We start from the raw sequence: 24,308 nt of genomic DNA on the forward strand, positions 1-24,308 counted from the left end.
TGGAGGATGAGATAAGAAGTAAGATCCTTTGAAGGGCAGGATAGGGTTTAGACGATAATCCAAAAAACACTTTCAAGTGAATTGAAGAAATTCACAAAAACTTTTTGATAATCCAATCAAAATGTAGAGACAAAAAATAATAATATCAGAGGAAAATAATCGAATTAATGAACAACATAAAAACTTTACATTATCCGCTTCCTCCGGTGGATGAATCCCTATCTTCAAGCCCTTCAGGGATGTCGGGCCACAACTGCCTACCCTCAAAGTTCACTTGACCTCCGGCGACGACCCCACTGTGTGTGTGTTAAGGAAATATGGAACTCCTCTGATCAGGGTGTGTGTCGGTGCACCCCTAAACTGCTGCACCCATGGTTGGAGGACACACAGACTGGCCAATGTCGATGGTTTGGCCAGGTAATCCCCCCCCCCCCATACCAGATCCCCGGGATCCTATTAGGCCTGATGCACCAATGGGAAAGCAGGCCAGTGTCTGATCAGCAAACCTGTACAGCAGAGGGCCTTCATGGCTGAGCAGACAGGCCGGGGGGGGGGGGGGGAGGGAGGACTGTTATGACTGATATGAGTCTGCGGAACAGGCAGGGAGAAGACTGGGGGTGGGGTGATGGTGGGCAGTTTGGTTGGGGGGGAGAGGAGGTAGAGAAAAAGGCAATTTACGATGGTTGTTGGGATTTATGAAGGCACAGGGCATGTAGGGGGAGATGGGGGTTGAGAGATAAAGGGTAGAGGAGGAAGGCGATAGTGGGATTTATGACTGTTATGAGGCTTTATGAAGGCCATGAAGGGTGCTAGGGAAGTGAAGACAAAGACGAGGAGGGGGGGGGGGATTCTACAGGAGACGTGTGTCGAAGGATGTAGCAGAGAGGGAGGGGGAGAAACAAATAGTGGGGGAGAGGATGATGTGTGGGGTGAAGAACGTCTTTTGGGCCAGAAAATGGGACTCTGACAATGTCTGTTCAATCCTTTATTGGGTCCTTTACAGATGTACTACATGAACAGTGTTTGGGGGTACTGTTGTTGCTGTTATACAGATGCACCTACAAAGTGTGTGGATTGGCATAATTTACTAATATCACTGCACGCACAGCTCATACAAAGTGTTTCATTCCAAAATGCTATTTCCACATTATAAAAAATGACTTGCTTAAACTAAAAAAGAATAGCAGTCAGAATTTTGGGGGGAAGGAATCGGTATTGCTTTTTATGTGCTACAATAGATCAACAGCCAAGGTAATTACATTCTCCCTGAAGATGAAACAATATTTATCATGAAGACATTTAGGAGTACATTTTAGTAGAGAGAAAACATTCTAATTGAATAAGAAGTTGTTTTGGACTAAAACACTTCATTTGGAATAGTTGCTAGATGGATGGTGTTGAGATATATACATTTACACACGTACAAGTAACCACATTATTCTTTCCCATTTGTGTATTAATGTAGCTCAATTTTGAAAGAAAAAAAGGCTCACCTTGTAAAGAGGGTACGACATTCTGAGATCTTACCGCGCAACAGCACAGGCTAAGTTTCCATTCAATTCCAGTCAGGCCCATTCTCCCTGCATGTCATCCCCTCTCGCTCCCTGCCTTTCTTGTCTCACAACTGTCACTATCAAAATAAATAATGCATAAAATGCCTAAAACAATTTGTTTGACTAAAAGAGAAACAATGCATACATAAGCATACTTAACATACTAATGTACAATGGCAAATCAATACACAATTTCTTCTATCACAGACCACAAAACAGATATCAATAGGGGAGATGGTGAAATAATAGCTACAATGATGTTACTCTCATTGATGCTACATGGCCCTGTTAGCCTTTCTAAACGTTCTAAAAGTTCAAAACTAGATATATACCGTCATGAACATCTGGGTTCGAGTAATATATTTTCGAATTATTAATCTCTTTGGTGCAAATCTTTATATAAATTATCAACATATAACATAATGATCTTACATTTGTCCAACACTGGGAACGGAACTGGGAAAAGGGCCCTGAGGTTTCCTTGTTCACGTTTAGCGTCAGACAACCTGAAGTGTGGGTTTTGGCCTTGCACTTTGGGCTTGCTCCACTAGAAACAAGCTCCTTTAAGCACATCAAAAGTATTTTAAAGTATTTTGGCATATATAATTGGGTTATTGAATCACTGGGTTTACAGATTACAGTCCCCACCATCACAGTCCAGCCTCCTGCCATCCTCCTCCTCCGGGATCGTCAGCTGGTGCATGAAATCATCTAGGATCCTCTGAGCTGACAGGTAGGACATGTCCAAGGTAACCTGCTCCACCTCAGCTGCTCTGACCTTTGCCCCGAATACCTCACTCCCCTTGACACTTGCCAAAGGGTAAGGGTTGGGAGGGCAGTCACCGTGGTGGTCCATGACCACGGAGGGGTGACAGGTCTGGGGTAAGACAGGCCGGGGCTCTGCATGGTTGGCTGCCACCTTTCGATAGATGGCTAGGCTGATGTCAGCCACTGAAAAGGGCAACTCGTGAGAGTTAGAGGGGGAGTTAACCCTAATGCCTCCCTCCTCGCCTCCACTACCTTCTTGTTTCCAAGGCAGGAAGGCAGTGACCCTCTGCTGCACCACCTCTGACTGTCTCTGCCCTCCTCCTGACCAATCGTGTGCCATCCCCTCCACATTCAGAGGTGCTGACTGGACGTCTGGTTGGTGAGCAGGAGAGGATTGGTTAGTTGGTGTGGCAGCTTGCAGGAACTTCTGTACGGCCTCTGGAGCTTTAAGGTGCTTCTCGATTAGCTCCTTGATCAGACTGGGAACCTGGGAATAATGAAAGTTCACTGAAGTCATTTACATTATGCAAGTATTTTACTGCAAGAGAACATTGTAGGAAAGATTTTGAAATGCTTGTTGGTCCTGTTTGCCACACACCCAAAGACAATTATTATAGTAAATTGTTCAATACAACAGAGGTTTCTATTGCACACAAATACTGCAAACCAGGCATCATAACCCTAATTGTTTAGTGTTTTGTTCAGTAGGTGGCACTGTGCTCACATTGATGTTCTCCAAAGAGGTGATGGTCTTGTGGGCGTTCTCCAGTTCTTCACTCAGCTGGCTGATTCGCTGAATCATGTACTTCCGCTCACTGCTAAGACTCTCATTCTACAGGGATATAGCATAGCATTCATGGTTTGTGTTGATTGCGCTAAGTCAACAATTGAGTTGGTATATATACAACTCCAAAATGTATGTATACAGTATATGTATATTGTGGCTCACTCTGAAGATGGGTTTGGTAACTTACAAAACAATCAAAGAGAAGTGTCTCTTGTTACATGATTTAGCTTTCAGAATAGGTTGTTGGATAAATAAGAATGTGTACTCCTCATACACTTGATATAAATGTATATGTTTAAAGGTCTGCTACTCTGCTAGATATTGTGGGGGGGAAACACACAAAAGAAGATTTGAAACAATGCCTTTTCCTCTGTCCTGGGCCTTGGGTTGTTCTTTCCCTTTGTCCCTCCTCCTCTCATGTTTCAGAAGAAACTATGACATTTGGTTGTTTACCCAATTGACTTCAAAGTATGCTGAGTATGTCACACAGATAAGAGGGGTTTCTAAATGCCTGATTTATACTACTGCTTGCTTATGAGTTAGCAATGCAGTTCTTTAAACATTCACACAGACACCATGTTGTGCTATGTGTATTTCGCTTGTGACTGTGTTGCCATGCTTGTGATCTCAGCGTTCACCCACTTGATTGTAAATGTCTCTGAATCAGGGTCTACTAAAGTCCTAAAGTGTCAGTTGTAAACAACTGGCTACGACATGGCCCCCATCCCCCACCCCCTTCACTCTTCCATTGCCTTTCCTTCCTCCCATCCCCCCTCTCGCTCAGTTCTCTTTTGTATTGTTCTCGGTCTTTCCCCTTCCCCCGTTCTTTCGTTCTCCTTTGCAGTTTCTTACCGCCGTGTTCAGTTTCTCTCCCAGGAAATTGTTGGTGTGTTGTGTGCCTGTGAGTGAGTCCTGGAGCCTGGAACAGGACAGAGGAGAAAGATTTAGGCCCAGGGCTTCTGATCATCAATGGAAGAGCTGTGTGTGTGTGTGTGTGTGTGTGTGTGTGTGTGTGTGTGTGTGTGTGTGTGTGTGTGTGTGTGTGTGTGTGTGTGTGTGTGTGTGTGTGACACTCAGTTCTATAATTTGTCCATGAGTCAGTATATACAGAGAGAGATTTAAAAAAAACAACCTTACCAGTTAAACAAATCGTGTTTTTATGTGTAATCTGCTTGCACAACAGAAATAAGCAGATTCTAGGTCATGCAAGGTGTTACTCTCACATGAGGCTATGAAAAGAGTCTATGTTTTTGGAGTGGCCTATTTTCTTCTGTCCGTTACTCCTCTCCTCTAATGGACAGAAGAAAATGGGTCACTCCCCCAAATAAAGCACAGAGGAGGATTTGAGTGTGTTGTATATATCAGTGAATGGAATGGCAGCTGCATAAGCAGATCAATGGACTGATGTTTCGATTTGTGGGATAATGACAGGATATGGATTGTAGCACTGCCGGGGCCATGGGGATTACACACGCACATACACGTGCATATACATGAATCCTATGAATGATCGCTCACAATCAGCCCCTGACCTCTTGTATTTCTCTTTGACATGGCCAAGCTCCTCCCTGGTCTTCTGTAGCTCTGCCTCCAGACTCTCAATGCAAACTACGGTCTGCAGAAGGTTCTGATGCAGGTCCATGTTTTCTTCTTGTAGAGCCCTGAGAGAGAGGAATGATGGGAGCTGAAGTTGTTCAACATGTCCAAACCTTGCTTTACGGATATTTCACTGTATCCAGTTGTTATCTAATACGGATGATCTAAACCACCTTTGTCAACAACATTTGAGCAAAAGAGTGAGAGACCATTAGGGCAATCGATACTGACCCGTCACAATAAAAAGGATGTTCTTTAATGTTCATCAATAGACAGTGATAGAGTAACAGCTGGGAGGGTAAAATACACTTACTGGACTTGGTCAATATCGCCCACGGAGGCCTAGAAAGAGAATGAGAGAGAGCAGAAAAGACACGAAAGAATTTTTAATGTTTGTTGTACTGTAGATCATTTCATTGCTGTACAGTTGTGGCAACGTAGAGTCAAACATTTCTCTTGCTCATGAAATCGATTGGAATGTTTTTACACAGGAGACAGAAACAACCAAGTACCAAATGAATAGAACAAAGAGATAGAGAGAGAGAGAGAGACAGTTGGGGAGAGATACAAACATGAAATAACAAGGGAAAAATATTGGTTCATGGAACTTTGGTTTATACGCTTCAGGAAAAGCTATTGATTGGCCCAGTGGTCAATAAAGCCAACCCAGCAGGGATTCGTCCAGTGTGTGTGTGTGTGTGTGCATACGCCATCAGGCATCTGTCTTATCTAACATTAGCTTCTCTGTGTACAGGCATCAGACTGTGGATGGCATCTGCCTCAACCCTGCTTATATAAGTGATGCATGACGCCCATGTCTGTTTACGGACGCAAAGAGGTTACTCCTGCATAGTTTACTTACATGTTGCAGGCTACTCACTTTGATTGTTCCATCACAGTTGGACCCAGCCCACATGATTTAGTAATGACTCACCCTAGCATGATTGGGACTCACCCTGTATGACTCCCATAGTATGATTATGTTGTATGGTTCAGTTTGCAGAATGTAGTCTCCATTCATAGTTTTAAAGTACGTGAAGTGACTCACCTTGAGCTGCTTAGGGCCACCTCTGTGGGTGCTTCGGTGTTGGCGGTCACTTTTCTCTGAGCTGGGGCTAACTGTGGATGCCGTGTCTCTGTTCCTGGAAGAGTCTGATTTACTGGAGAGAGACTCGTACTCTTGGCCTGGGCCCGAGGGGGAGGGGGGTCTCCCTGATTGGCGAGTCGGGGCGGGTGGGCTGTGGCAGGACCGTTGGCTGTGCTGTTTGTGGTGTCTCTGTTTCGGCCGGTTATGGGTTGACTCGGTGCTGGTGCAGTCTGTGAGAAGGGGGCCGTATTGCCCCTGTCGCTCTCCCACAGGACACTCCGTCACAAAGTGACACTCTTTGCGGCCGGCTGTGTGGTGAGGTTGAGGTGGAGGGCTGGCCGGTTGAGCGTGGTTCTTGCCAATGGGCAAACGTGTTTCGGTCACAGAGTCTTTTCGTAAACGCATGTTCGGTTTTCCAAATGCGGCTTGATGTTTGGCTGACACAGGCTTCTCCTCCAAAGACACTCTTCGATTTGTTTTCGGGGGAAGCTGAGGCTGGGTCTTGGTGGCAGCTTGGGCTGGAGCCGGGGCTTGAGCCTGGGGCTGCCCAGGGGTCTTCAGGGTGTTTACCCCCAGGGTGTTGAGGCGTGAGGGGCTGATGACCTGCCGTGTGATCTCATCCAGGAAGGCAGAGAACTGCATCTTCCCCTGCACAAAGTTCTTCCTGGCTGTCTCAACCTGGTGGGGCCCCTTCCCCCCACCTCCTTCTGTGCCTCCCCCGTGTACTCGCGGGGAGAGCACCTCCATGGACTTGGCCTTACGGATGTCTGGTCGGGCCGCCCTATTTTTCAGGATGCCCTTGGTGGGCAGCTGCATGGAAGACACTGCCCTCTTGGGCCCCTCATCCTCGCTGAAAGCCAGGCTCCGTCCAAGGCTAGCCGTCTTGTAAAGGGTACCGTGTTCCAAGTGGGGGGGTCTTTGCGACCCCCTCCCACGCTTGCTTCTCTGGTTCTCCAACAGCAGCCCCTCCTCACTACGGCTGAGGGCCCGGTCCAACTGGCCTTGAGGCCTGGAGTGGGCCTCCCCATGACCCCCAAGGCTGCTCCTCTCCGGACGGCCATGCTTGATGGTGGCGTAGACAATAGGCTCGCTGATGTCGTCCTCTGAGAACTTGCCCCTGGCTTCCATAATGTTGGAGCAGGACAGGGAATGTTGGGGCCGGCTGGCAAGCTTTAGGGAGAAGGGGTCATTGGTGCTGGCTTCCGTGGACCAGGAAGAAGAAGAGGAGGAAGTGGAGGAGAGGGAAGAGGAAGAGGCTCTTGAGAGGGTGACGGACGTGTGGTGGTCGTTCATGTCGCCTTCCCCCCGATGGAGATGCTCAGGAGAGTGGTGATGATGGTGGTGCTGGTACTGGTTTGGATGGGGATGGTGCATGTGGTTGTCATGAAGATGGTGATTATTATGATGGTGGTGTTGGTGACCATGGCTGTCAACTGTACTTCTGTCATCCTCATCTAACATGGAATAACTGGGATGGAGTGAAGAATAATAATAATTGTAATTGTAATTGTAATTGTAATAATTGTATCATACACAGCAATTTTGTCAAGAATTGCAATAGACACAATGGCAAATGGTCTCCATTCACTGCAAACACAGGCTAAAAATTGTATACAACCACATATCATATAATGATGCTAATAATAATAATAATGCTGATTAAATTGTGTCAATATCATTTTAATCATTTAAAGTGACTATGGGTTATAAGGTTAGGGTGTTTTTTATGTTCAAATTATGTATACAAATATATCCTTCAATAGCCTATTTTACACAATATTAAAGCCTATCGCCATAATACAATAAATTGTAAATTCAACTTTTTGCTTGTACAAGTATGAAACGTGTACAGATTTGCCTTGAATGGAAACCTAACTATACGTAATAATAGATCTAATCCTTCTACCTGTGCATCTCTCTGTCCTGGTGCTGGTGTTGTGGAGGTTGATGGCGATGCTTCCGCAGTTTGAGTTCATCCTGAGACGCAACCTGAACGGGTGTAAAGAACTTCTCCATCACCTGCCTCTTCCCAGCTGAGAATCCCTCAATGCCCTCCTGTCTGCCCGACGCATGGTAGGCACCGTCACGGCCATCTGCCTCGGCCCGCTGCTTCTGGAGTCCGTCAGATGATCCTCTTTTGGGCCTTGCCGCTCCCTGTCTGCCGGCCCTGGATGCCATCACTGGGCAAACTGAGGTTTGTTCTGGACAACCATGTCTCAAATCTGCCAGTGTAAATGTATTTGGTCTAAATAAAAAATAAATAGATCCCAAAGTTGAGTCCAACAAGGGCACCTAAAACCACATGGCTTGTACTTCACCCTTAAAGTACAAACAGCCAAAATATGCAAGGTAAAAAAATCTGAAGAATTTACTTGAAACGTTCCAGCAATTATTTCAATTAGGTATCCTGCTGAATCCTGAATGAAGCTTCTGGACCTCAGTTGGAGTGTTTGTCTCTCTCAGTGTCCAACATCAGAATAACTGCGTGACAGAGTGGGCAAAATGCTAGCCTCAGTGCCCTGAGCTGCAACTGTTCCTGATGTAACAGTGCCTCATCGAACCGATTGAAAGTGTAAGACAACTGTCCTCATGAGAACAGGATAACATCGAACGTCCGCTAGAACAGGAACACTAGTACGGTTCATTAAGCCTATTGACAAGGACCAAAGAGTTTGTGTTAGGGTTGTGTGTGTGTCTGGGGGTGGGTGGTTCTCTGCTTCCATAAAGGGCCATAAGTATAGTACCTTTTCCACAGAGTCAAAGTGCTGCCTGTCAGAAGAGGGTAACCATTGTCATCATTGCTTCATAAGATTTTAGACGACAAGGTTCTTTGAGGATCACTCACTCACAGACTGGCAGCAGAGAAGTTCACCAGTTATTCCAAAAACACCCAGGTGTCTTCTTAATGGGTTGGTTACCCTCCATTTATATGACCCATTTCCGTCATCTCATTTTAGCATATGACTAAAAATGTCACTTTACCTGTTACCTTGTTTTAGCATTTTATGGTGTTGAGACGATTCTACCATGAGTTTATTCTTGCATGAAGGTTGAAACTTCCACCAGACAACTGTGATTGCAATCAATGTTAAGGTCAAAAGGTTCTGAAATACCCTGCAACATGCAGAGAACAATCCCTTCCCTTGCCAATCGATAGATTAGTTGCATAAGGGACTGGAAGAGCTGCCTGTGCTGGCCTTGTCTGATACCCAATACACGTCTCATATAGGATGGCATTCATTTCAGAACCATAGTTATTTTAAAATGTAATCAGATAATCATTGTTTGATCATTATTATTATTTGAGCATAGGCCCATCTGACAAGCTGGTTACTAAGGAACATGCATATGTTCCCCCATTCATCCCTTGTTTAGGTAACTTATCATGTTACACAGATTGTAAGTGACAGCACATTTTTATTCCTGAATATTAGAGAAACAAAGCAATTCCATTTCTATCCCATACCACAACTATTAGTAGCCTCCATGTTTTTGTTTGTGTAATGGCAGAACATGGGGTCTATATTGTGCATACAATAATACACTAAATAAATATACACATTTCTAGGACATATTTTGTGTAAGATTACTAAAGATGTATAAGTCTAAGGGTGATTTTGCAGAAATTGTGGGGAATGTAGTGTAATTTTACTCCATCTGGTGGTTAACAAAAGCAGCTATGTTCCCCCTCCTCGTTTTTGTTTGGTACTTTTCCACTAGAGAAGGTCGAGAATTTTCTTGTTGCATCTACTCTTTTGTAAAATCCTTTCAGATATGCCTCATTTGCGATTGCTTTTAAATGTAGAAGTATGATCCAATAGGCTAGTTTTGTTTTCTGAGCTTGGCTTTAGTTTCCAGAGTAATGACGTTAACATTCAACATAGACACAGGATGGACCGTTTAAATACAAAGTTACAGTATAGATAGGCTTACAGTAGCCTACAATTAGCTATTAGACATAGAGCTAGAGCTAGTAGTGTGATTAACAGATCGTTTGGTCTGTTTTGTATTTAACAAACAGTCCCATCGTTTTAAAAATACCAATAGAACTATTCCTCCAGAAGTTTTATCTACCTAGGTCTATATTATAACTTCACCATAACCTGCGCCGTTACATGAGTGCTTGCATAAACATGTTGATGACACACTGTTATTATTTGGTATTGTTTTATTCGACGTCAATCTCAAAATTGTAGTCAATGCAGTAAAGGAAAAGTAGTACCAGTCCATTCCAGAAAGTACCGGTTAGATCTGGTTTGAGAGACTGTTTACCGTTAGCACAAGAGCCATCCGCGCAGAAAAACAGCTGTGGTGACGTCAACTGCGGTTTTCAATGGGAATGAATGACCCATGTGGATAATAACGCTTATTTATAGTCTTGTAATATACATAACTCATGTAATTGTATAGCATTGTCGTCTTAACAATATATTTTATATGTATTTTGACGTTACAACACTATAGCAGACTATCCAAAAGCGTTTTGCGCGTGAAAATCGGGTATGTCATTTAACTAGGTACACATTATACAAACACCTAACGATTATGGTATTTATGGGTTGTTTGATCAAGGTTTAGAAATAAAAATGTGTATGTAACCTAGTTCCAAGGTTAATGTTGACAGTATTCATTGGAAAATTTAGGATCTATTTCTTCACATATGCTACGCGGAAGAATCGTGTTTGTGACGCTAACCGCTTCACAGAAATTGTATAAATACGGAGTCAAATTCTCCCTCCCTCAGACTGCTTTGGTTCCGGTGCGTCGTTCTTCCACGTTGTACAGGTCGTTGGGTTTAAATCTTAAATATCCTACTTTGTCGAAGATAGTTTCTGTAGAGTATGTTCAGAGAAGTAACTAATCCGTTGTCAAGCTTTGTAGGGTCTTATTTAGTTGGTTATAGTCTTACATTTATAGTATCAGTTTGTCCCTAAACTAGTTGTAGCCTCAATGGGCGCGAGTGTGTTTTAGCTTGATATAAGTTCGGTAACCTTGAAAGCTAGTCTTTTAGGACATACAACTATCTAATTGGAGTTCAATTATTGTACTGATTTTATACATCAAGTCTACCAAACGTAAGACGTTATTTTTTTTTAACCAAACATCAGAAGTTGGCAGATCCGTAAAGTAAACTACTTGATCCAGTACTGTACAGTACAAGTAGATAGACGAATCAACTAAAGACCTACAGTAAGGAAAATGATAATCGTCAGGAAAATAGTATTCATATTCAAAATGCAGACAGAGTTAAGTAAGATGAAGCATTTGTCCGTTAACATAACGTGATTGTTTTGCTCTTAGTAAGGAACCTAAACCTTACCCTAAACTAGCAATCTGGTGAAGAGAAATAAACTAGCTACGCAGTAGTTACTGTAGCGAGTTGAAAGTCGACATTATTGGTGTATGACCAGAGCAGTATGTCGAGCGGAGCTACGTGATGAACGCTCACTTCAAAATGGCGGCGAGAGTAGACGACAATTGTCATTGTTCTTTTTCCCGCATCTTTTCATTTTAGTATTTATTTTTAAAGAATGTTATGCTGACGGCGAAGTAAAATTTGGCAGCCTTTTTTCTTTCGAATTGGCAGTTCTATGCTTGTCATGGTGTTTCAAAATGGCGGTCTGACACGCGTTCTGGTGAATCAGTCAAGTAAGAAAGAGGATTTTTTTTAATTTAAGAATGAGAATTGCTTTAGTTAGCGAAGACAGAAGATTTTTTTACCCTCAATGGGAACAAAGGACTGAGCTGTGGTGTTTCATAAGGAAAATCAAGGACTTAGTTGGTAGCCACATAATCCAGGAAGGACTCGATCAGAGGGAGGACCAGAGAAGCGAGGCCACGGGGAACGGGGAGGACCAGAGGCAAGCGAGGCAGGCTCCAGAGGGAATCGAGGGGAGGAGCAGAGGGGATCCAAAGGAGCAGGAGCACAAAGCGGCCACGTGTACACCAGAGGGAGCCAGAGGGCAGGGTAGCAGTCCAGTGTTGGCCTCCAGTGGAGCAGTCGGTCCAGAGTTGTCCTTGAGCGAGCCAGAGATGAGGGGTCCCTTCAGCAGTGAGGGGGGGAGTGGGAACGCCTAGCGTCACCAGTCAAAGAAACGGTTTGGTTTGTATGTTGGGTAGAGGTATTGGTGTAACCTTTTGATTGGCCTAATGCAATGTCAACTATTCGCCAAAAATGTAGCCCTTAAGAACACAATTGCTCGCAAAGCTCTGTTTTTCCCTTTTTCAGGAAAGGTGTGTAAAGAGTTGTATTCCCCTGATGGTCACCCTTCCTGTTGTGCTGAGTGGTGTCTGCTGTGATGAGGGCCATGATAGTGCGCTGGCGAGAAGACCGTCCTTTGGACTTCTCATCTCCCCTGCGCTCAGATAAAATCCCCCCCGGCTGGAGAGTTGTCATTGAAATCAATAGGTCTGCCCCCAGAAGTGGTCTTCGTGGAAGTTGAGAATCGGAAGGACGTCTGTACGTCTTCAATACCACATCCATCCCTTTGGTGCTGAGCAGCTACACCTGCTGGTTACAGTGAGCAGTGAGTGAAGCGCATGAGGAAAAGTTTTGGGCGTAACCGATCCCCCTACTTTTAAGATGTTACATCATTGTAATTCGTACCTCGTAGGTAGTTATTGATACCTGAACATATCAATTTTGAATAGTGGGGTGGTATTGGGGGGAGGGTTGGGAAGAAACGTGTCTGGAGTTTTCTTTTCACAGGCTCAACTCAGGCTGGCCGTCTGAGGGAGTCCCTCTCTGTAGTAACCCACCTTAATCCAATCAAGTCGAGCTCATCATGCTAACGATTTTTCTAAGGATGGGATCAAGGGAAACCACAGCGTTTCAGGATTTTAGGAAGGTATTTTGTACTGCTCTTATGTAGCAAAGTCGATCGTCTGACTGTACTTGCATACAATTTATGTGTTGGTTCAAATGTACTGTGATTGGGTGTATGGCGTTGGGGAAATTGGGAGGGGGGGGCTATGGGGTGTTAATCAATCTCTTCCTAGACTTCACAGCTTGGTGTAGAGGTGGCGTTTTAAAGCTTCTGAATTGAGCTTTGGGGGAGGAACCGACCAGGTGCTCCCTGTCATAATTGGATGGACGTTTTGCCCTGTGGTTTAGCCACGCCGTGTAGCAACTAAATGGTCTCCATTGTCACCCGGTGTAGCCAGATGTGTGCCATATCGTTTTCGGCTCAAGGTGTACTCCCAGGGAGTGTGGTAACAAGTCACTTTATATTGGATATCATTTCAATACTGTCCTGGAATCTCAGTTGAATATGGGGTTTGCGGGGGTCAGGGGGACTGCTTAATTGTGACTTTTCCAGATTATTGTAATTGACCCACCCCTCAAAGCAAGCGTCCAAGAGTCCACGTCAACAACCCCTAAGGAGAAAAGCCTTCGCGTAGAGGCCTGTGGTATTTAAATATTTCCTATGGCAATTGGTTGGTTGTCCCCTATGTGGTTTTCAATGTTTCATATTTGACTTTTTAGTACAATCTTATTGATCATACTGTATTGGTAGTGCTTTTTGGCAATTTCGGGGATGGATTGACAGTGGGGTGGTTGAGTTGACTGAGGGGGGGGGGGTGGTGGAAGGCTTGTTTTCCTCTTTGCATTTTACAGTGTGCTGTGTCCTGTGCGCTTTCCAATACTCAAGACCGTCAGGAACTCCTAACTCATTGTATGTAAAGGGTTACTTGCGCTTCAAACGTCACGTAAGGTGTCTTATCAATGTTTTACACTTAACTTAACATCAAATTTCTGGCTATATGCCCTAATTATGCCTTTGTACTGTAGTGACCATCTGTAAAGGATTTATAACTGGATAATAAATGCATAGCTTGTTGTGATTGAAATACATTTTGGTATGCATTTGTTCTTTTGGGGATTGGGGCTTGTCTGTGGGCTTTTCTTGTGCTTTTTCAGGTATGACTTAAGCTTGGAGCTTTTAGAGCACGGATGTGACCTGGGCTGGATGGCAGCTCTTACATGGTGGAAAGTGAAGGCAGATAAGTCATATGCAGCTTATGTTGATCCCAAAGTAGGAAGGCTATTTTGAATCAGTGACACCATCAAACGAATGGGGCTCAACTGCCCTCATTGCTCTTGACCAGTAAAGCTACTACTTGCAATGAAACAGCTGCACACTACTCATGGAATGTGGAAATTGCTGTGCTTTCTTTTTAAAAGCTTAAGTCTTGTGACAAAGATTAACTGGAAACCAGTAACCACTCTGAAGCTTTAAGAAAGTAAACCCTACTATAATGGAATGGATTTTGATGCTGTGAGGGTGGGCAAAAGGGTGTCTTTGCTTTTTAATCTTGCAGAATTGCAAAAACCCAAAGGAAGAATGCCATCTACCTGAGATGAGTACTGTGTGGTGGGAGGAGTGTGTGTTTTCTGTAGGTCAATCTTTGTTTCAGATCCACTCGTCTGTCCACTCCGATTGCGCCTGCACCTGAATGCAAAGCCGTCGTTGGGAGCTGTCAGCATATGAATGTGTGGCCCCTGAATGAAGTACCAACTCCTGTGCGCTTGAGCTTAAGTGACCCCCTTCCCCTGAGATCCTTCACGGAAGTTCCTGTGTGTCTGTGTGCCTCTTTTCCTTTCCCTTTTGGTTTCTCAGGTCAAATTTCGCAACTAAATTGTCTTGAATTGGCATCTGGGATTCTCCAACTGCGTGGTGGGAAACTGAGAAATCCAGTCACTTTCAGATCGCGTCACAAGCTTGTCTTGCTGCTAATTGAGCATCACTTCCGTTTCATGGTCACCAAGTTAAGTGATTTTGGTTCCCTCGATGTTAACATACCATGGTTATGTGTAACAACTCCTTAACTCTGCATGCACATCAGCTCTGCATAACCGTATGATCATAAAGTACACATCAGTGTTCCGTAGTCCATTTCCAAATGGCTAAACCTGTAAGGCAGATTGCAGTAGTCGGGGTGCGGGGTGGGGCAACACTTTCTCTCTTCCTTTCAGATGCCTCTTGATTCAACTTAAAATCACTACTGCGCCAGTTAACTGCTACAGGGATGCGTGGGATGTGCGTCGTGTGTTCTCGGTGTGTCCAGTACCTAGCGTAAAGCCCTTGATTGTCTTCTGGAGGAGTTATGCGCACTGCAGGTGGTGTTCAGTACTGATTTTCTGTCACAGTAAATGACAACTATACCAAAGATCTGAAGAGCCATGTTGTCTGAAGTCTTGGCAGGGATACAGAAATTATTTTTGAAGTGTTGGGTTATGCAGGGGAGGGGGTGGGGTATAAATTGTCCCTCTTTTCATTCCAGCAACAAAAGCTAACCACACACGGCTCAACTTCGCCAGCCCAATGGATGAATTTCATTTGATAAGTGAATCTATGAAAGATTACAGCAACATCTTGTATTGCTACAGGAATTCACGCGTAAATGTCCAACAATGCAGTGTCTTTTTGGGGTTTGTCGGGGATGGGGAAACTGCAGTTGTCTTTTCCTCTAGTTACAGGCTCGCAGAAAAGCCAGAGTCCTTCGCAAGAAGTAGAAATGCAGCAGGGATTAAGGGTTTTTCTTTTCCTGGGGGAACAGACTCTTGGGTCATGTTCCTCCAGGTTTTGCTTTTTATCCTGTTAAAACGGCAAAAAAAAAGCAAAAGACTCCGGTGGTGGCACTCCTGGTTTCTCAGGATGGGGTTCAATTCCCTGCGGTGTCTTTGCTTTTAATCCTGCTGTCAGACATGGTTATTGAGCCATCTCAAGGAAATATAGCTAACAAATTGACTTGTAGACTACTTGGTTTGCGATCCCTATAGGTCGGTTGTCATGGGTTCTTGCTAAGTGAGATGGACAATGGACAATAAAAATTAATTGTGCAACCTTGATGTGTGAAATGATCATCTGTGTTTGATTTTAAGGTCACTTGAAGTTGAAAGCATTTTGTACATGTATGTTAAATATTACATGATTATGCAACAATTGATGGATAATTAAACCTTGAACAACTCGTATAAGAATGTTGCACAACTAATGTTACTTTTGGTGATCCAATACATGCATCTGAGTGAATAAAACTTGCCTTCAAACTGTGGTTACGTGTCAAAGCTACATTTATTTTATACATCTTGCCTTTACTTAACGAGGTTTAATGTTATATACTATACATCACATACCGAAATAAATTGTGGAAGGCCTCCCAAATAGTTCACCTTTGAGTAAGATGGTGGTACAACAATCAAAATACACTACGTGTTTCAACCATAACTGAATCATAGGAACTCTACAGTTTATGTAAATGATACCGTGGTACATCTGCAACACATGAAAATCAACAGGCCTGAGGACAAGCCATCCATTGGGTGACTATCATCATTAACACCGGTATGAGAAGTACACTAGGCAAGCCATATCGTAGAATTATTACAGAAGGAAAACATTCGGGCTCCCTCTACCGGCGAAACAAGTTGTGTGATGTTTGTTGCAGTACCAGTACAGTAGCTTGCTTAGCTGCATTAGCCAGCAGCTAGAATCTCTACCACCAGATTTCGCGATAATAGCTGTGTGCTTCATGAGGCAGAAAGAAAGGAGAGATGTGGTCCTTTTTTGCTAGGGATCCTGTCAAAGACTTCAATTATGAAATTTTGCCCGACACACAAGAATCCTCCGGGATATGGACTCTCCACCGGGGAAAGCGAAAGGTGAGGTCCGGAATGACGCTGCTTCTACCAAGGCCTTTGCTCTATCAGTTTAGTTAGTATGAAGACTACGGCTAGCACTAGCATGAAGCTAGCTATCCATTTACCTACTAGGCTAGCTAACCATCATCGCAGTCTTCGATATGTGCAAGTCAGGTCGTTGTGAGACACATTTTTGTTAAAGGTACAAAGTAAAACTACCTAGCGAACCGCCTCTTCATAACATATGAAGCTAGTTTGTAACATTTTAAAAAAGTTATATTTGATTACGGAAGCTGTTGTAGCTTGCATGCAAGATAGCCACGTATTTCTCGCCACGTCAATGTGTACCAGTTGTAGCCACTACTAGCTAGCCACCACTTATTGACTTAATGCTTTTGACAAGCTTTTAAACCATGGACTCCACCATGGAATGTATCCAATCCCCTAGGCCGTAACTTGCGTTACGCATACATGTAGACTAGCTGCTAGACCATCTCTATGTAGATGCTAATTAACAACCAAACTGTCGAGCATTCATCCTTCTTAATATGGACAGCGAGCTTTGTCTACATGTTACTACGAAGCATCGTGTTAACAGTATCTGTATCTTATTTTTCTGAACATACCATGTGTTCGTACTTTGAAGAAGAAATGTTGTTGTCACCATGAAGTGTGCACTGTGTATTGTCGGTGTATTTAAGAGTTTGGGCTGTAAGGTGATGTAATTGACACAAACAATGAACCCCCCCCCCCTCCGCTTTCTCCAGACCGGTGGGGAGCCAGTGTCAGTGTTCGTCTATGAAGTTTCCCAGGGTACAGAGGAACAAACCCAGCTAGCCAAGTCAGCTTTCAAACGAATGAAGACCCTCCGGCACCCCAACATCCTGGCCTATGTGGATGGACTAGAGGTGTGTGTGTGGACCTGTATTATGGTGGTAGCTCATCAAGTATCAGACCGCTGAGTTTAATGACCTATACAGCAAATATTAGATCATACATGAATCAAAAGTAAATTTGAATCAGACCAAGTATGTTTCTGTCACCTTCATCTCAGTGTTCCCCATGTATTTTTCTTTCTGCATTTGTTTGCGCAGATTGAGGTGAGTATGTCAAAAACTACAACAGCTAGCTCCCCATCCCTACTGTCCTCCACCATCAAGTGAGGATGCAGTAGTGTCTTTGTGGTGTCAGCCACCTCATAATCCCCACACAAATACAATTCAATTCCTTTTCCAGCTGTCTCGTCTGTGTTTCCTTCTTGGCTATATCCCCTCTCTGCTCCTCCATGTGCAAATTACCAAAAGGGTGTTGATCTTTCACATAGTGAAGGTTGAAAGGAGGCCAACCCAGAAAAAATCATAAACTGACCTGTATTAACAGTGTCTGATCTTGGTAAAGCAGTATTTATTATACTGGAGCTGCCATAGATTGTCAAATGAGAGAGGAAGCCAGTGATGCAGTAACACAAAGCATTAATGCTGTGTTACAATTGCCTTGCAGACCGAGAAGAGCCTCTACCTGGTGACGGAGCAGGTGACTCCCCTGGCAGCCCACCTCAAGGCCCAGGCCGAGAGGGGAGGCTCTGGGGAGCTGGAGGTGTCCTGGGGGCTCCATCAGATTGTGGTCAGTGAATGGGAGGGTGGGGGGGAGAATTAAACCATCTTTTGCTACTTGATGCATCTTGCATTCTCACCATCTCACGCCACTCTCTCTTTAACCCACATTGATAAACTGTCGTTCCCCTCGTAGAAAGCGCTGAGCTTCCTGGTGAACGACTGCCATCTGCTCCACAACAACTTGGGGATGTGGGCAGTGTTTGTGGATCGGGCCGGCGAGTGGAAGCTGGGCGGGCTGGACCACATGACCCCGGAGCAGGGAGACGGCTCCTCCGCACTTCCACACCCGAAGACAGTTCAACCCGACATGGAGAAATACGACCCCCCTGAATCGCCCAACAATGGTGGTGAAAAATGGTGAGAGGGAGAGATGTTTTATACTACAGAGTGTCGGTAATCTGTCATTTACTACAGAGGTTTATTCCTCAATTTACAAATAACTTCACACCATTCATTTTGGACCATATTTATATTGAGCATTACCCTGGTACAGTTCAGTCTGCTTGACCTTTGCTCCATGTGACTTCCAGGGCAGGGGACGTTTGGCGGCTGGGCTGCTTGATCTGGGAGGTGTTCAATGGACCGCTGCCCCGAGCCTCCTCCCTGCGCTCCCTGGGAAAGGTACAACACCCTATCCTAGTAACCCTAGTAACCCCTTTCAACAACCGCCAGACACAGCTCCCCATTCTGTACAGCTCATTTCATCAGATAATTTTTATGTGTCTCCTTCTGTCACTTTCTGTCTGAAACACACAAACACGGTCTAGCACGAAATGTGCTCATGAGATTCGGCGAAAGGGAGATCATGTGAGATACTCATCTGATGTTCCCACTCATGAGTGCAGGTCCCCAAGTCTCTGGTTCCCCACTACTGTGAGCTGGTGGGGGCTAACCCCCGGGCCCGGCCCAACCCCTCCCGCTTCCTCCAGAACTGTCGCTCCCCCGGTGGCTTCCTCAGCAACAGCTTTGTGGAGAGCAACCTCTTTCTGGAGGAGATCCAGGTATGGAAAGAAAGACCTCAACCCCTCCCCCGCAGCCCCTCCCCATGGATGCATACCATAAATCCCATGCAGGCATGCCCTTATATAGATACTCTGCGAGAGGCTGCTTGCGTGTGTATGTGAATGTTTGCTTACTGTGTGTGTATGTGTATTTCCAGATCAAAGAGCCAGCGGAGAAGCAGCAGTTCTTCCAGGACCTGAGTGAAAACCTGGACTCGTTCCCGGAGGACTTCTGCAAACACAAGGTGCTGCCACAGCTGCTCACCGCCTTCGAGTTTGGCAACGCCGGCTCCGTGGTCCTCACCCCGCTCTTCAAGGTAAGCCCTTCTCACACACGTACACACACTGCCACTCCATGCGAATTACAGGGGGGTTTGGGGGGAGTCTGACCCCCCTAATTAAGACTTGGACCCCTCCCCCAAAAAAGGTAAAAACAACAGGTCGGAGGTGTCGATACATGCCCTGGAGAAGAAGTTGACACCCCCGATTGTCATTGTAGAATTCGCACTCTAAGGGGGAGGGCATTTGAATAATGGCTAAGTCATTTGTTTAGGAACTGTACAGACTATCAACAAATATGTATGAGATAGATGGCCTGGGAATAGCGAACCATTACAGCCGCTGACTGGTCTCCCATGCTCCTTCACTTCATCTTCTCCCCGCTTCTGTCTCTCCCAGGTGGGGAAGTTCTTGTCAGCGGACGAGTACCAGCAGAAAATCATCCCTGTCATTGTGAAGATGTTTTCCTCCACGGACCGGGCCATGAGGATTCGGCTGCTGCAGCAGGTACTGTCCCTGGGGCCGCTGCGCTATGGCGGACCTTCCAGTGACCGTGTAGCCAGGAACATGGAGACAGGCTGCTAAAGTAGTAATAATGCTCTCCTGCATTTCCTGGTCGTCTCTTACTCTGTCTGACCCTCCTTCGGCTTGCGTCTTTCTCTCTCTTTCTCTATATTTCTTTCCTCTCAATTTCCTCTCTTCCTGCCTCCTTCTCCATTGACTGCCCTTTCCCCTCTGTCCCTGTATTCTCAGATGGAACAGTTTATCCAGTATCTGAACGAGGCGGCAGTCAATTCCCAGATCTTTCCTCATGTTGTTCATGGCTTCACAGACACCAACCCTGCCATCAGGGAACAGACAGTCAAGGTATGAATCTGTTCCTGTGCAATAGTTTGGCTAAACCACTGTACTCACACATCATAATCTATGTATACAGCTACATCTAAGCATTACTTGCTTTCTAATACCGATACAAGGCCATCTGGCCAACAATGAGTTCTCGACTCCCAGCAGCTTTAATAGAGATGTTATCTTTCTCTCTGTCCAGTCCATGCTGCTGTTGGCCCCTAAGCTGAACGAGGCCAACCTGAACCAGGAACTGATGAGGCACTTTGCCCGACTTCAGGCCAGAGACGAGCAGGGCCCCATCCGCTGCAACACCACTGTATGCCTGGGCAAGATCGCCCCCTACCTTAACGCCGGGGTAACTACACCTGCTGCAACAAAGATTTTATATCTCTGTCAATCCATCCCTTTCTTTCTCTCCATATATTTTTCTCCACCCTTCCACTCCTCTCTTTTCATTCCTCTCATCCGTCTCTCCTCTGCTGTGTAGACGCGGCAGCGCGTGCTGATCTCGGCCTTTTCTCGGGCCACCAAGGACCCTTTCCCTGCGTCGCGGGCGGCCGGCGTGCTGGGCTTCGCCGCCACGCACAACTTCTACAGCGTGATGGAGAGCGCGGCACGCGTCCTGCCCACACTCTGCACCCTCACCGTTGACCCTGACAAGAGCGTCAGGGAGCAGGTGAGAAGGACCGCCCCAACACCCCCTCGAACCCTTAAACACTGCCCCTGTCACCACCCCCGACCATCATCCCTTAACCACCCCCACAACCCTCCTGCCCAATACCTGTCAGACCAATCACTGTCCCTTTCCCTCTGCATTCCTGCTCACCTCACCTTTTATTTCTTATTTTTCTCGCTTTCTCGCATTCCACCTTCCTCTAGGCATTTAAGGCCATTCGAAGCTTCCTGACCAAGCTGGAGGCAGTGTCTGAAGACCCAACCAAACTGGCAGAGATAGGTCTGTATTACACACACACGCTTGGTAACAGCCTGGTCACACATTCACACACCCAATACTCTCCATTTTAGTATTAGAATGCAAGACACAATCCTTAGTCCTTTTAATCTTTGTAATTCTACCTCTCCCTCCCTCCCCTTTTATAGAAAAGGATGTGATGTCATCGGCGCAGCCAACAGGGGCGGCAACCAGCTGGGCAGGATGGGCGGTGACCGGCGTGTCGTCGCTGACCTCCAAGCTGATCCGTAACGCTCCGGGAACAGAGGGAGGGGCCCTGGTAACAGATGGTGGCCCCACCAGCACCCCTCGCACAGGGAGCCCCAACACAGACACAGCCCCCCAACCTGCAGGTGAGGACCGGAGCTGGGACCCAGAGGCCTTGTCTCAGCCATATCTCAGTCCCTCTGGAGTAGCACAGCTCTGGTACTTAGTTTGACATCTTGCAGTAGCTACAACATAAGGACATGTTGTAGACTTGTACCATTACAGAACCTTTGCTCTATTGTTACCTTCCATTAACTTGGCAGTATGATATATGTTTGTATTTTTTACAAACTGTTGTACTTTGCTGTTTAACTACTATAGTACAGAACTGAAGTGCAGGTCTGTAGTGCTGTCTGTCTAGTATTGAGACCCTATTCTAAATCTGTTGTTTCCCTTTCATAGAGCCAGAGGCTAAACCACCACAGTCTTCCATGACCCCAAATGCTGCCTTTAACAGTGGCAACCAATCAGACCCTCCTGCTGCAACAGTCAAAGAAGAGGAGCCAATTGGAGACCGGTGGGATGATGAGGAGGACTGGGGCAGTCTGGAGGTGAGGACTGAGGTACAGGTTGGCCCTGATAGTTCAGTAACATTGGAAAGTAACATTCAGGTTCCAGAGGCGTGTCCCTCTAAAGCGATGATTCCACCGGCCTCTTGTCTCTCTCTTTCAAACTGACAGGAACCAGAAAAGGTTCCGGCAGACCCAGATGATTGGAATTCCTCTGACTGGTCGGGAGTGTCAACAGTCAAAAAGAAGGCCAACGAGAGAGCAGTATGTTGTTGTCTTTTGTTCTGGGTCCCTACAGGTTATATTCTTTGAAGCGGAATGCAAATTATTTATTGATTAGTCATGCATTTATTTCACCGCAACTTTTTGTGTACTTCCCTTGCCTTCCAGGTGGCTGGAATTTCCTCTTCCGCCATGAAAAAGCCGAGCGCAGATTGGAGCAGCTCTGGCTGGGATGCTGACGACAGCTGGTCCAACGAGAAGGAGGCTGACGGGCAAGGTCAGAGTTCGCCAGGCGAGGAGGGGTGGGGCCACGACTGGGAGGAGGAGGCCAGCGCCCCAGGCAGCAAGAACGTCCTGCCAGAGGGGGTGCGGCTAGCCAGCGAGTATGACTGGGACAGCAGTAAAGGGTCCGGTCACAGCGACCCCTTCGCCAGCGTGTCGCAGAGAGCCGCGCCCACAGCCACGGTGAGGAGCTGGGCAGGGATGGGCCTGGGAGGCATACCAGCGCCATTTGTTCACTTTTTTTAAGAACTGTATCCATGTGTGTGCTGTGTTCTCCACTAGGCTGGGGGTAGCTGGGGGGCAGATGCCTCGGGAGACTGGGGCACAGAGGAGAGCTGGGAGTCGGTGGACGGGGCGCAGGGTGAGTCCCTCAGGGATTCAGTTAGATTAATGAGGGTTAGATATATGTTCTTATTCTGAGATGTACTCGGAGGGGGGGGGGGGGAAGAAAGTGACGAGTCTTTGTGTTTTCGTCTCCACAGGCCTAAGCAAGGCTGAGCTGGCCAAGAAGAAACGCGAGGAGCGAAGGAAAGAGTTGGAAGCCAAGCGTGCAGAGCGCAAGGCGGTCAAAGGTCCCCTCAAACTGGGGGCGCGGAAAATTGACTGAGGATTATGAGGCGAGGAAGGAAGGAACATGGAGCGATAAAGACTTTGACCTTAACTCTTCCTCAAGGAGTGGGGATGTATGGAAGGTGCTACATTCCATCATGAAAGGGAGTAGACAGGACAAACATGGGGAGAGGGTCAGGAGGATGTGAACGATATGGACCTTGCCACATGGTGCTACTAAGTGCACCCTGGCTTAAAGAAGAGGCTGAATCGTGTCCCTGTATTCACAAAGTTTGAGTAGCAGTGCATATCTGGGATCAGTTCTTTGTCATGAGATTACACAGATGGGAGGGAGGCCTGATCTCAGAACAGCACTTAGACTCAAGGTGAATGCAGTCCTGTGTTTGACCTGGCGACACGTGCCACGAGGCCAGATCAAGAGGACTGTTCTGGATATTGATCACACATTGCTCATCTGTTTTTAGATAAACCCACCATAATGTTGACATTGTAAAGTGTACATATGCACATTTGTCTGAAAACAACCTAGAATCAAAAGTTTGTTTTTAAAGATGAACATATATATATATACACACATATATATATATATATCCCAGTATAGGAATATAAGTGGGTAGATGCCGAATGTTCAATTAATTACATTCACATACTACACACAGAATGGGTTATGAATGTTTTAGGGCAACCAATGACAGATGAAGACTAATACAAGTCTGTGCATGGGTGGAACTGTATGTGTGAACACAGCTACCAATCAGTTTACTATTGTACCTCCCTAAGAGGGTCAGTGATGGTGTCTGTTTTTAGAATGGATCTACAGAATTACACACCTGGACCCATTCACAAGCAATGGGGTGTTACGTCATGCTTCATCATCATGCTTCATTTCAAAGAAGACACAAACATCCCTTCCTGTATGGATTCAAGTCACAATCTTATCAGTCATACAAATTCAGCACCGTGATTCTTTGTGAGGATGGTTGTATGCGGGGGTGGGTAACGTCAAGTTATTTCCATTGGTCTTTATTTGTGCCTTTCTTTGATGGCAGCACTGTTCAGGGGTGGCAGTAGCCAGGTGATAAACTGTATGCTGTTTATGTTGCAGATTGAGAGGTTTTATTTAGAAGTTTTGTTCGGTGACAAAATAAATAGACAGTGGGGGAACGGATGCATTATTTTGTAAAGTTGGGGAAACTTGTGTACAATGTAAACTCCAAAAGAAAAATAAACTATGCCAACAAAATTAAGTGACTAAAAGGCAAACAGAGGAGTAAGCTACTGCCCACAGTTTCTGATTGTTAGAATTTAACATGTTCAAGTTAATA

The 24,308-nt window shown here is 45.6% G+C and overlaps 2 protein-coding genes across 4 annotated transcripts; one reads left to right on the forward strand and one right to left on the reverse strand.

Annotated features, from left to right (window-relative positions):
- Positions 1-2,181: 2,181 nt before the first annotated feature.
- On the reverse strand, positions 2,182-7,969 carry LOC146302241 (uncharacterized). Its single transcript, XM_084699007.1, has 7 exons — positions 7,698-7,969; positions 5,753-7,259; positions 5,018-5,046; positions 4,641-4,769; positions 3,961-4,027; positions 3,046-3,153; positions 2,182-2,808 (listed from the first exon to the last, which is right to left on the reverse strand). Exons 1-7 carry the CDS (start codon positions 7,967-7,969, stop codon positions 2,182-2,184), a joined length of 2,739 nt encoding a protein of 912 aa, XP_084555133.1.
- An 8,242-nt stretch (positions 7,970-16,211) lies between these two features.
- Positions 16,212-24,251, forward strand: scyl1 (SCY1-like, kinase-like 1). 3 transcript variants are annotated; one of them, XM_084670048.1, is made up of 18 exons: positions 16,212-16,457; positions 17,204-17,344; positions 17,937-18,059; positions 18,186-18,409; positions 18,583-18,673; positions 18,898-19,053; positions 19,212-19,370; positions 19,732-19,839; positions 20,086-20,199; positions 20,381-20,536; positions 20,669-20,857; positions 21,061-21,136; positions 21,283-21,486; positions 21,803-21,963; positions 22,081-22,173; positions 22,300-22,596; positions 22,696-22,774; positions 22,896-24,251. In XM_084670048.1, exons 1-18 carry the CDS (start codon positions 16,350-16,352, stop codon positions 23,018-23,020), a joined length of 2,604 nt encoding a protein of 867 aa, XP_084526174.1. In that variant the 5' UTR covers positions 16,212-16,349; the 3' UTR covers positions 23,021-24,251. The 3 variants fall into 3 exon arrangements, with proteins under 3 accessions (XP_084526174.1, XP_084526258.1, XP_084526337.1); XM_084670132.1 differs by having other exon boundaries at positions 21,803-21,951; XM_084670211.1 differs by lacking the exon at positions 16,212-16,457 and adding an exon at positions 17,531-17,595 and having other exon boundaries at positions 17,259-17,344.
- Positions 24,252-24,308: the final 57 nt, after the last annotated feature.

This window comes from Hypomesus nipponensis, chromosome 1 (genome assembly GCF_054491055.1).
Source record: "Hypomesus nipponensis isolate SF chromosome 1, ASM5449105v1, whole genome shotgun sequence".
Lineage (NCBI taxonomy): Eukaryota > Metazoa > Chordata > Actinopteri > Osmeriformes > Osmeridae > Hypomesus > Hypomesus nipponensis.